This window comes from Quercus suber, unplaced genomic scaffold (assembly GCF_002906115.3).
Source record: "Quercus suber isolate HL8 unplaced genomic scaffold, Cork oak 2.0 scaffold_738, whole genome shotgun sequence".
Classification (NCBI taxonomy): domain Eukaryota; kingdom Viridiplantae; phylum Streptophyta; class Magnoliopsida; order Fagales; family Fagaceae; genus Quercus; species Quercus suber.
Window position 1 is genome coordinate 1 of NW_027070177.1, and position 12,481 is coordinate 12,481.

Sequence of the window (12,481 nt, forward strand, 5' to 3'; positions counted from 1 at the left end):
TGACGGCTACAAAACATATAAATACTAAGAAAAAACGTTTAAAACCCTAATTCGCGCTAATTAAGCGATTAGGGGACAAAATTACCGAATTTTACCAAAAATGGCAAAATTGAGTTAAATGTAGAATCATAAACTACTGACCTTAAGGGTCGTCCCAAAACAGACGGGACCTTATTCTGACTTTTAAACTAAAAGTTATTAAGGAAAAACAAATATTACTATAAATAGCAAAAACACTGTTATCGGGGCCTTAATGAAGGAATTCGCCTAAATTTTGGCGACGTTCATGCCATCATGAATCTGGATCAGAACGTCGTTTCCCTTCAACCTGCCAAATTTCATGTGATTCCGACACTGTTACCCCGATGGCCCCCTACTGGCACCCCCCTTTGATCTTGCGTTGTGACTTCCTGCGTCCCTGCTGCTCAAGGAAGGCATGTGCTGTCTGTTCTACATCATTTAATTTATTGGGGCAAGAGTTGTGTGGAATTTGCCAAAACGTTGGTTATTCTGTTGGAAAGAAGTTTTAGATCTCTGTTATATTTGGTGTTGCATAATACTCCTATTTATCTTGAAACTCTATTTTTTTTCCCCTTAGAAAAATGTTTGTTGGTCTTGAATCTGTTTTAGTCCTGAAATTTAAAAAGTTCTCTCTTAATAAATAAAAAAATGTAGCCAAGTTTTTTCTTCATTCTCTTTCGCGTTAGATTCAGGAATGGAATCAAGAATTTGACTTTGGGAGCCAAAACGTTACTGATTATTACTTGGCCTTTATTATCGATTATCAAAAAAAAAAAAAAAAAAAAAAATCAAACACGTAGCATACCATGATAAACGATAGGGGATTATGTTCTGCCATATCAATTGTAGTAACATCATGTTTACATGTATCATACATTTGAAAATTGAAAGTTTGTAAGTTGTAACAACTTCATCACCTAAGATCCGATCTGATTATCATGAACAATTTAACTTATCAAACTAAGGATAAGGATAGACTTCTACAGATTTTGAATTCGGTTTGACAAATGAGATCATTAGAATCCTCAACATGTTTAAACCTACCCTCCATCTTATATCTCTTATTTTTCCTTTGTGTGCCTCTGCTTCACAGTGACTCAACTCCAAATCTCCTGTGAGTATCTCATTTAATCCACATCAAAGTCTTATAAAAATTGATTAATCCATGAATTTTTTGTGAATGAACTGACTGGTGCTTTATGGCTTTCATGAAAGAAATTGTTTTTTGCGTACATGATCCACATCAAAGGCTTCTCTGCAATCGAAGAGTGTCATGACTGATGTCTTCTAGGTGCAAGAGTTTTGCAGGATTGCCAAGACTTTGTTATTCTGTTGCAAATAAGTTTTAAATGTCTATTGATTAAATCTAGCATTGCATTGCATGATAAATAACTTAGTTGAAACTCTAGGTCCTTTTTTCTTGGAAAATTATTTGTTGGTCTTAAGTATGTTTTAGTCATGAAATTCAAAAATTTCTCTTTTAATAAAAATTATATCTCAAGTTTGTTCTTCAATTTATTTATTTCACATTATATTGCTTGCTTTCTTGGCCAACGGAGTATTGATGTGGAGATGGAAAATTATTGTAGCTTTTGATGATTCATGTTGGTTATTTTATTTTTATTGTATATGTACCAAGCTTTTGGGATATGTTAGCAATTTTGACACACATGTTTTGAACGGTTTTTAGACCCCTTAACCCAACTAGATTAACCTAGTTAATTAGCCAGGTGATTAACTTAGTCAAATTGTGCAAATCTAGGTTATCATAATCACATAATCATATCAAGTATATAGCAGCGGAAAAGCAAAAAAACACAATGATATGATGACCCAGAAAACCACACGGTAAAAACCTAGGGAAGATTTGACCTAACTATCCTCAAGGTAAACTAGAATCCACTATCTTGAAAGAATCAAAGTTCATACAATAAGACTTACAAGCCCCCACGCTCGACTTCTTATTGCTACCCACCAGTAGAACTAACTGACACGACCACGTGCAAGCTCCGAGACCACAGACTCCTTTCTTGGATTCTCCAGCAAATACAAGCACTCCTGCTTGTGTATCTTTAAGCTCTAATGGCAGCAACTGAATTGATCATCAAGGTGCAGATAACATCTCTTCCTTGAAAACCCTAAGTTTTTTGTAAAGGAAAACTCTTCTAGATCTCACAAGAGATTTACATAAAACAGCAATATGAGCAACATGAGCAACCTCTAAAACGTGGCTAGGGTTTGCCTTATATACCTTGGCAATAAAACCCTAAAACGTTTTAAATAGGCTAGGGCTGAGTTGAAAATCTGCAGAAAAAAACATTATGCCCGATATTCGATCGATCGAGCCTAAGCTTCGATCGATCGAGCCAGGTAAAAGGTCACTAATGCTTTATGCAGCCACTCGATTCCATCTTTACATAAACGCACAACTTTGAGCAAGCCTAAACAAGACTAAATAACCTGTTTTGATCATGGTTTGCCAACAATACAAATTAGAGTTCTAAATACATAAATTCCTAAGTTTTTAAAACCTAACATGTTTGATTGGAATTATGTCTGCATTTAATTAGTTTAGTGTTAGAATGATAACTTAGACTTTCATGTAATATAGTTTATTTCAAATTAGATTACTTGAATGGGCTCACTTCGAATTAGTTGGTTTTGGAACAGTTCACTTTGAATCAATTCCCTTGGATAGGAAAAAAAAATTCCCTTGGATAGCAACTTTAGATTCAGATTTTTGTATTTAGTTTATTAGGTATTGTAAATTTGTAGTCATTGTATTTTTCATTTCATTGTTACTTTCATTAAGGCATCCTCTTAAGTACTATCAAAAAAAAAAAAAAAAAAAAGGCATCCTCTTAAGTGAGGTATTTCTGAACCCGAAACCGTAATCAACGAAATCAGACTTCACTTAAAATTGAAAGCTTCACTTCAGGCTACTTGAGACCAAACTTAATAAAAAGCTACTGACAAATCAAAACTTTTTTTTTTTTTGGGGAGAAATAAACCAAAAAACGTTCTTAAAATCCCATAAAAGTGGGATTCAAAAAAAAAAAAAAAATTATAATAAGAAAGCCATAAAAGCAATTGTGGTCCATAATGCATATTCTACCCGAAATGAAAAAATTCCGCTAAAATGACATTTGCAAGCTGGAATTCCAACTGATATGAAATAGAGGTTTGTTGCACCAGTTTATGAATAGTTTTACAAACACAATAAATAATCACAACATTTTTATAACAATTTAGATGTCATTTCTTCATAGATCAAATTAAAATCGAACCGTTAAACACTTTTTTTTTTTATAACTGAAATCTTAAGTCGAACGCGCGATTTCTTCAACTTTATAATTTCAGTGCAAAAAAATTGAGTGTGTAACACTGCCCGAGTAACAAACAATACCCATTATTTAATGCCCTTTTCGTCTCCTTAACTACTGCTACTTATTTTGTTTGAGATTTGGGTTGCAGTGGGTGAATTATAAAAAAAAAAAATTTGACGCATTTATTATTATTATTATATTTGATTTGGCAAAAATACCCTCACTAAACTCTAAAATGATAAAAATACCCAACTACTATATAAACCTGTGCCTTCCCTCATATTTCGCTGTTGCTTTTGCCTCTGATGAGTCTTAAGAGAAAAAACCGTGACTCAACTCCAAATCTCGAGTAAGTATCACACTTGATCCCCATCAACTTAATATAAAAATCACATCAATCCATGACTTTTTGTGTATATGCGTTGTGGTTTGCGTGTTTTCTTTGTGTACAAGTATTTTTTTTAGTTTTTGTATTTGATATGATTATTTCTATGTTTTATTTTATTTATTTTTAGTTTAGGGTTTCTTCTTCAATTGATTTGGGGATTTTTCATGTTTTATTTGATTAAAATAGGCATCTGATTGTTCTTGCTCTCATTATAAAATATGAAATGGCTAACAACATTTATAGTTGGGTTTCTGAATTTTTTTTTGTTTCTTTAATTGTTTTCTGTGTTTGTTAAAGTCGGACAAGTTTACACTTCCTTGTTATGTGTAGTCATAGGGAAAATCATTTTTAACCATAGGGCATATGCAACTTGAGCAGTATGGATAATATCACTTGCTAGGATCTAGTGGTGCATGGGCCTTTTTTTTTTTTCCTTGAACACCGATTCTTGAATGGAGAAGTTGAATAAAACTACTCATTCCTGCTGAGGACCTTACAGAATTTTGAATAATGAAAATGCTTCATTTGGGGTGTCATAACTGTGTCGTACTTGTGTTGTAACAGTGTTTTATTTGCCATATCATGTTATTTTTCACAATTTTTAGTGTCGCCGTATTGTACCTGTGTCCATGCATCCTAGTTTAGAATGTGGGTGATGCTTAGATGACAATGGTTATATTTATGCAAAATGAGTGATGTATTTGGTACAATGATTGTTGTCAGTGTCACACCATGTGAGAATATATGAATCTCATTGTTATTCATTATATTACAAGGTTTTTTTTAATATATATTTTATTTTATAAATACTACCATAATCATGCTACAACATAAAAAGTACTGTTTATGGACCATGATACAGCATTAACAGATGGGTAAGAAAAAGGGGACTTCGAATCCCATCCCTAAACCATCCAAAGGGGAAGAAATACCCCTTGATGAAATGATATTTGACATCTAACTAGGGGAAGAAATACCATTTTCAGATTTCCAGCAGCTGGTTGAGAAAATGTATTAGAAGAGATATTTAATTATGTGTACTCACTACTTAGAAGTGTGATTTAGCAAAATTTTAGAGTGTTGAAGAATGGATGGAGAATTTTGAAGCAAATGCCATTATATGATATTAAGGGCCAAGGAAATGTTGTAGTTGCTAGTTGTGTTTCACATAATTTTATTAGAATTTATGATAAGGAGAATGTGAGATTTTTGATAAGTGAGTGTAACTTAGATAACTTGGGAAGCAATGCTGGGGCAATAGTAGTCAAGAAAACATAGATAGTATACATGATGAGAAGATGAAAGTTGTGTGACAACATAGCTTGGTCTATTTGTGGGCTGTATACAATTTTTCTATTATTTCTATGTTATAGTTAGTATGGATATTGTGGTTTTGAAGATTGTAATATATATTTTTTCCTTTAGGGGGGTGAATGCCCCTGCATTACCTGGCAACTAATTTGCTTGGGATATTTAGAAGTTTATAATTATCAATAAACTTATCGATTGAATGTTCCCTAGTTGACTTAGGTTACTTATCAATTTAATTTCTGAAAAGTTTTAGAGATAAGAAGAATTTGAGAGACAAAGAAGAACAGTGAGAAAAGGATAGAAAAATATGAGTAGCTCAATTCTCTAATTGACGCACAAGCAACCTATTTATATAGAGTTTTATACACAAACAGCAAGACTAACAGATTAGCAGCCACTTAACAACTCTCTAAGTAAATCTGTTATTGTTACTAATATTCACATGTTATAAATAATTTAATCACTTGGTTTGTTTCTATATTTATTATGGTTTCTAGCTTAATTAGAAGTCAATGTTAGGTGCTATTATAAAAAGATGCGGGAGACTCAGGAGTAATGACTCATCAATTGTTGTTCTGTCTTATTAATAAAACCCTTTTGCTTTTCAGAGTTGCTGAGGTTTTCTCTACGTCAATTATGGCAGTAACCAATATGAGTATGAAACTTCTGATAGACACAGAAAACCGCAAGGTGCTTTTTGCTGAAGCTGACAAGGACTTCATCGACTTCCTCTTTCACATTCTCCGCCTGCCACTTGGAACTATCATTCCTCTTCTGAAAAATCAAGGAACGGTGGGCAGCTTTGGAAACATTTATGATAGCATTGAAAATTTAAGTACTACTTACCTTCAACCAAACGTGAAGAAAGAGACACTCTTGAAGCACAAAGTAAACGTCTCTGGTGGTACTGGTGAGGTCCCTCTTCTATTGCCAAACATTGAATCATCGACATCCAAGAAATTGTATAGGTGTTCTAGACTCTATAACAATAGTTGTTACTCATACGTGGCTGATGACTTCAATGCAAAGTGTCCTTCATGTGAGGCTTCTATGAGTGAGAAGGTAAGTTTTGTAGACCCACCAAGTGCAACAAATATGGGCTCCTCTGGTGGGGGAGGGTACGTGAAAGGGGTGGTTACATACATGATTATGGATGATCTGGAGGTGAAACCCATGTCCACTATTTCCAGTATCACACTGCTTAACAAGTTTAATGTCAAGCAATTAGGGGATCTTGAGGAGAAAGTGGTTGAATTGGGCATGGAGGAGGTATGTTGGTCATTACTTGCTCTCTTTCTTTCTTTGTACATTCTATTTTATTTATTTAATGGAAGACGATTTTAGGGGAAACAACTATTTTTCCCATGTTTTCATTTTTGTTAGGGTGTGAAATTGCTCAAGGCTTCTCTGCAGTCGAAGAATGTCTTGACTGATGTCTTCCTCCCAAAGCTGGAACGAGAAGTTAACATAGAGACTGAATTTCTAGGTGCAAAAGTTGTGTAGTATTCCAAAATGTTTTTTGTTGCAAAGAAGTTTTAAATCTCAGTCTTAAGTGCCTGAAGATGACTGAGGGCATAACGCAACTAAACTGCCTCCCCCACTCCCTCTTTTTGGTGCCAATGTGCATAATATATAACTTTCTTGAAACTCTACGTTTTTTTTTTCTGTCTTTGGAAAAATATTTGTTGGTCTTGAATCTGTTTTAATTGATGTGATTTTTTTACATGGTCTTTAAAAATTTCTGTAGAGATCGACATGGCAATCTTTAATTATATATATTTTTAATTCTTTTTCCCTTTTAGGTTTATGTTTTGTTTTCTTCTGTTGGAAATGGAAATTATTGTTGCGATAATTCACGTTGTTCATTTTTTCAAAAGATTTCTATACCTTGGAAGATTTGTATCTGTACCAAGCTTTAGGGATGGGTATTAACACATTTGACAAATGTGTTTTATGTTTGTGATCATTTTGTGTGTTTTCAATTGAAAATTTCTGTTGTGTTTTCAATGGTTGGAAGGGATCTGAACCTTAGATATATCATTTGAAAATACTAGGAAGTGCCAACCAATTGAGTTACATGGCTCCTTGCGAACCCACGTGTACTAGATGATTACCATTTGGTCACATCTTGTAGAGTCCAGGTGTCGCTTTAGTTCTTCTTAGTTGTATTTGATTTTAATGTTCAAAGATTTCATTTAGAAGGGTAGTCTTTCAGTTCATACCAATCATAATATGTAGCATCAATAAAGAGATGATCTTTATGTTTGAAAGAAAATGTGTTTTTAATTTCATTGGATAAAGATTTACCATCTTATGTTCAAGGATGAAACCCGGAACTTGACTTTGAGGGCCAATTTTTGAACCATTTTTTTATATTTATTATTCAAGAAGTTTTAAAAGCTTATATTTCAATTCGAGGTAATACGAACCCTAAGACTTTCATTGGATAAAGATTTATCATTGATTTTATATCCAGGGATGGAACCAAGAATATGACTTTAGGGGCCAAAGTATTAACACCCCCCCAACCCCCACCCCACTTTTTTTTTTTTAATTCAAGAAGTTTTAAAAGCTTCTACTCCTGTTCGAGGTAATATGAATTCTAAGCTTTTTCTTCAATTTAAGTATTACCTTAAACTGGATTCTAGGCTTGTTTTTTAAGCCTATATGTAATCATCAATTTAGCTCAACTTTAATCTATGTTTGCCTTTTATCAACCATTACTTGGTCTTTATTCTAAGCATATGCGTATCTAGAATTTCTTATGTAAGTGCTTTCGTTGTTCTGCAATCAAGTTTGATTCTAGTATTTGCTTTCAATCAGTTTAGTGTCAAAGCGATAATTTAGGGTCTGATTTATTGTAGTTAATCATGACACAGGAAATAACTTATATTCATATTTCAGCACTTAGTTTCTTAAGGATTGTAGTCATTGTATTTTTCATTGTTCGATGTTACTTGCATTACAACAAAAGCCGCTCTTAAATGAGGCATTTTCTGAACCCCTAACTCTAATCAACAAAGTCATGTATCTACCACTGCAAATTTAAATTCCACCTCAACCTTCACTACGAGCTATATGTAGAACATTAAAATGGTCAAACTTAATGAAAATTTGGTTTTGCTCAAACACATGGAAATCACAACTGACAATAATTGTAGAAGTCTCTCAAGTATGGATAGAGGCTCATTCTACTAAAGAAGGAATTGAGAACATACCAAAAAACTTGATGAGACCATTTGTAAAATTGTAATTAGTTTCTTAGGAGCAGTGGAGAATTTTTACTTGAAAGTACTTTCCTTGTACTTTGTGATCAAATTTAATTCTATCATTTAGGACCCATTTGGTAATGTTGTTTAAGTGTTGTAGAAATACGTGTGGGTGAAAAAGTATTATGAAAATACATGTTGTGTTATTTAAACAAAGAAAACTGTTGTTTAAACAATACAATCAAACACCCCCCTTAATTATTGGCCATGTTTGATTTTGAATTATGTGCTTTCAATCAATTTATTGTTAAAATGATAAGAAAAGCTGATTTTAAATTATGCTTAGCTTTCAAATCAGTTTATTGTTGAAATGATAACTAAAGCTATGATCTATTATAGTTTACTTTGAATTGGCTTACTTTGAATTAGTTAGATTTGGAACAATTCACTTCGAACTAGTTTACTTAGAATCAATGGCACTGGAAATAATTGAGATTCAAATTTCAGCACTTAGTGTGCGTTTGGGAAGAGATTAAAAATGAAAATTATTTCACTATTCAGCTTATTTTTGTTACTATTCATGGGTCCCGCTGCACTTTTTGACATTATTCATGGGTCTTACTATACTATTTCTATTAATTTTTACCTTTATTTACAATACTTTCAACAATAATTTTTCAGTTTCAGCAAAATAAGCGGTATCTAAATACACTCTTAGTTTCGTTTAGGGATTGTAGTCATTGTATTTTTCATTGTCAATTGCATTATGATAAAAAGTACTCTCAACTATGATATCAAGAAAATGGTTGTTTAGGTATAAAATATATAATGCACCTTAACCACTATTCTTAGGATACTCATTAACAAAAACCTTACTTATTGATGAATATGTTTCCATTTTACATGTCAATAATCAAACAAGAATAAATAAATAAAAAATACTAAATATTATTAGGAAAAGCTAATGGATTTTCTAAAAATATTAGAGCATTCACAGCAGTAGAGTTAAAAATTTAGCTATTTGGCACCTACAAAAGTTACTTTATCTATTTTACTTCTTCACACCCAACATCAATGGATGTATATTTTTAGCTATTAATTAAAATAATACAAATAACTCATTAGAATAATAATAAAAACATCCACAACAACCACAACCACAACCACCACTATTGTGGATTTTATTGGTTGATTTTTCTTCTCTCTCTCTCTCATTATTTCATTTCAGTCTCTCTCTCTCTGGCTTCTCTCTTTTGTTCTGCTCTTTCCCTCTCAAACCCAAAACCCATGGTGGAACACCATCACCAAGCCACCATGGCCGGGCCACCATCACAGGCCATTGCAACCCACCACCATCACAGGCCACGCATGTAACACCTCGACCTAATTTTATAATTAAACTATGGGTTTTAATGGTTAATTATTATTTTAAGTCACGTTTTCCCTATAAATAATATAAGAGTATTTAATAAGCATATTATCTTATAATACATTTGAATAAGAATTGTAAAGATTATAAATAATTTAATGGCTAATTGTATTATAAATATATAGTTGTAGGTGTTTTAATTAAGCATGATGCATGAGACAGTATAGTAGAAATTCCACCACATGCAACCAATGGAAACTCAACACATGCAAGGCCTAAGTTTCATGCATGATGACAAACTCCAAAGACCAAGACTTGGCAATGCAATCACCAAGGTCCACCTCATTGCTTCTTTGACTTTTCTCAAGCAACTATAACTTCCAAGAAGCTTTTTACCTCTCCATTTCATACGGGTCCAAGCAAAAATCTGAATTCCTCATTCACTTTACTCTCTTTTCTCTTAAGGAAAGAGCTAGGAAGCTCTCTTGAGTCTCCTCTCAAGTCCACAGTCCACACCTTAAAAGAAAGACAAGACTTATCTCATCTCTCATTCACACTTTCTCAAAAAAGCTAGAACAATCAAGAAACTCCCTCCCTCTCATGCCACGGCTCCAACACCAAAATAAAGAAAACTCTCTCAAGCTCTCTACCTCTCATACTTTTGGGTCCAGCCACTAGGAAAGGGAGATTCTTCCATGCTAGAGTGATTCTATTTCTTCTTGGAACCAGAAATTTTGGTAAGGGTCTAGCTACTCTCACCTTAGAATCCATAATTTCTTAATGGAATTTTAGTAATGGTATTTGTGGTTTGTGAAATTAGGAAATCATGAACTTGTATATATATATATATATATATGTATATATATATGCTGTTTTAAGAAGCTTTGAAATTGTGTTGGTGATTTGTTGAAGGTAGATTAGGGTTTTTACTATATATAGTACTCTTGATGTTACTGCTGGGATTTTTGGTTGTATGTAATTTTGCTCTAAATGGTTAATGAATATATATAAGTCTTTTCTAACATGTCTAATGAGTGCATAAAAATCCCTATATGAAAATACCATCCTTTGATAATTGTTTGTGAATTTACAAGAAAATGTTTCAAAACTGCCTCTGTGACAGATTCTGTGTTTATGCATGGTAAATTATGTATTAAATTGTATACAATGAGTTTGGATGCTAGGGTTATTTCCTATGAAGGCTAAGACACATACGGTTGTTATGGAAGTGGTCTCGCAGCATTTAGATGAACATAAAAATAATGGTTTAATTTTTAAGTTGTAAGAAATTCTGTCAGGACAGATTTGAGTATGCTGTCTTCCATAATTTTTAGTAAATCATGGGTTTATGCTTTGATTCTGAAATTTTTATGGTATATACTGGACATATAGGGGAGTGGTTCTGTAAAATTTCGTGACAATTTGATGTGTGTGCGGCTGGAATAGAACAGTAAACAGTAAGGGACATGCCTAACTTTGAGGATTTAATTCTATAGCTAGGGTGAATGTTTTGAGCTATAATTTAATATGCTTATCTCTTGGTATGTCTCGATCATAGATTAATTTTGTGTAACTTGTTTTGAGGTTTAGTACTTAAATGAAGGGTTCTAAACCATGTGACGGCTGTATTTAAGCTGTTTTGTCCGACGTGTTGTATGTTACCATATGAATGTATATAGTTACATGACCATGCTTAAAGGATTCTATGTTATGCATGCATTATTGCCCTAATCTCAAAGCATCTTTTGAAATGAAGTTGGCTTTTCTAAAGATATGAGATTAATATGAGAATGTTGGTTTCTTTATGATTTAGTACATCATGTTGTATGATGAATGTATTTTATGTTTTTGGGAACCTCTTTGAGGTGGGATTAGGATTTCCTTGATTCTAAGAGATAGGCTTTGAGATGAATGTGTAAGTTTATGATAAGAAATATTGGATAGTAACAAGCTTTGATTTTGGTTTAGGTGTTACCAGTTGTCAGGTCTAAGCTCCTTCGACTTTAAGCTCTCGGTTTCTCTGCTTTCAGGTAAGGGATGAGTTATATGGGTATTTGGTAAGTCATGAGGTTATTTTAAAGTAAATTATGCATTAAAATGTTTTTTATTAGAGATATGGCATATAATCATTATTCTGACAAAGTTATGTTCGTGAACTTTCGAAAACTTATGTATATGATTTAAGCATATTGATGCTATTACTGATTCCACGAACACGATGTTTAAAGAAAAGAATGGAAATGCTATTATTATGAAATGTTATGCAAAATAAGAAATTTCAGTATGATGTAATGTATGAAATGTTTTCAGGTTATGTCCTTTGGTGATAAGAACTCGGCTAGTAGGGGTTAATTACTGCCTTTCCATGGAAAAATGTTATATGTTTGGCCATTTAAAGTAGAGGAAATGGGGTTGCCTGTAACTCTAATCTGAACAAGGCCTTCTCCCCAGTGTGTACGGACGACGGGGAGGAATAAAACCTTGAGGAGATGTGCCATCAGGCCTCTCAAAGAGGACAATATCATGCACACGAGGTCACCCAAATGTGATGAAGCCTTCCCTGTACAGACTTATCAGCTAAGGACTAACCAATAAGTTATTTATGAACAACTATATTATGTTATTAATCATAAGAGAATTATTTTGTTTAAATGCATTGTGAAAAGTAAAAGCTCTCATGAAAATAAAAAGTTTCTGATGAAAAGAAAGCTGTTCATTAAAGATAAAAGTTTCTGAAGTTCTATGATGCTATAGAGATAAAGTTTCTGAAGAAAGTATAAGTTCATGTTAAGAAGTTATCAGATATTTGTTTTTCTTTATGAAACGATAAGTTTTATAATTATGAAAGTTATAATAT

The 12,481-nt window shown here is 32.9% G+C and overlaps 1 protein-coding gene and 1 long non-coding RNA gene across 2 annotated transcripts; both read left to right on the plus strand.

Moving 5' to 3' along the window:
• Window positions 1-3,617: 3,617 nt before the first annotated feature.
• LOC112000061 (uncharacterized) lies at window positions 3,618-6,693 on the plus strand. Its single transcript, XM_024032168.2, has 3 exons — window positions 3,618-3,696; window positions 5,655-6,315; window positions 6,430-6,693. The coding sequence occupies exons 1-3, from the start codon at window positions 3,653-3,655 to the stop codon at window positions 6,547-6,549; spliced, it is 825 nt and encodes a 274-aa protein (XP_023887936.1). The 5' UTR covers window positions 3,618-3,652; the 3' UTR covers window positions 6,550-6,693.
• Window positions 6,694-10,039: 3,346 nt separating this feature from the next.
• LOC112000062 (uncharacterized) lies at window positions 10,040-12,276 on the plus strand. Its single transcript, XR_002881677.2, has 3 exons — window positions 10,040-10,361; window positions 11,593-11,654; window positions 11,935-12,276. It is a non-coding gene; the product is annotated as an uncharacterized LOC112000062 (long non-coding RNA).
• The last annotated feature ends 205 nt before the right edge of the window (window positions 12,277-12,481 follow it).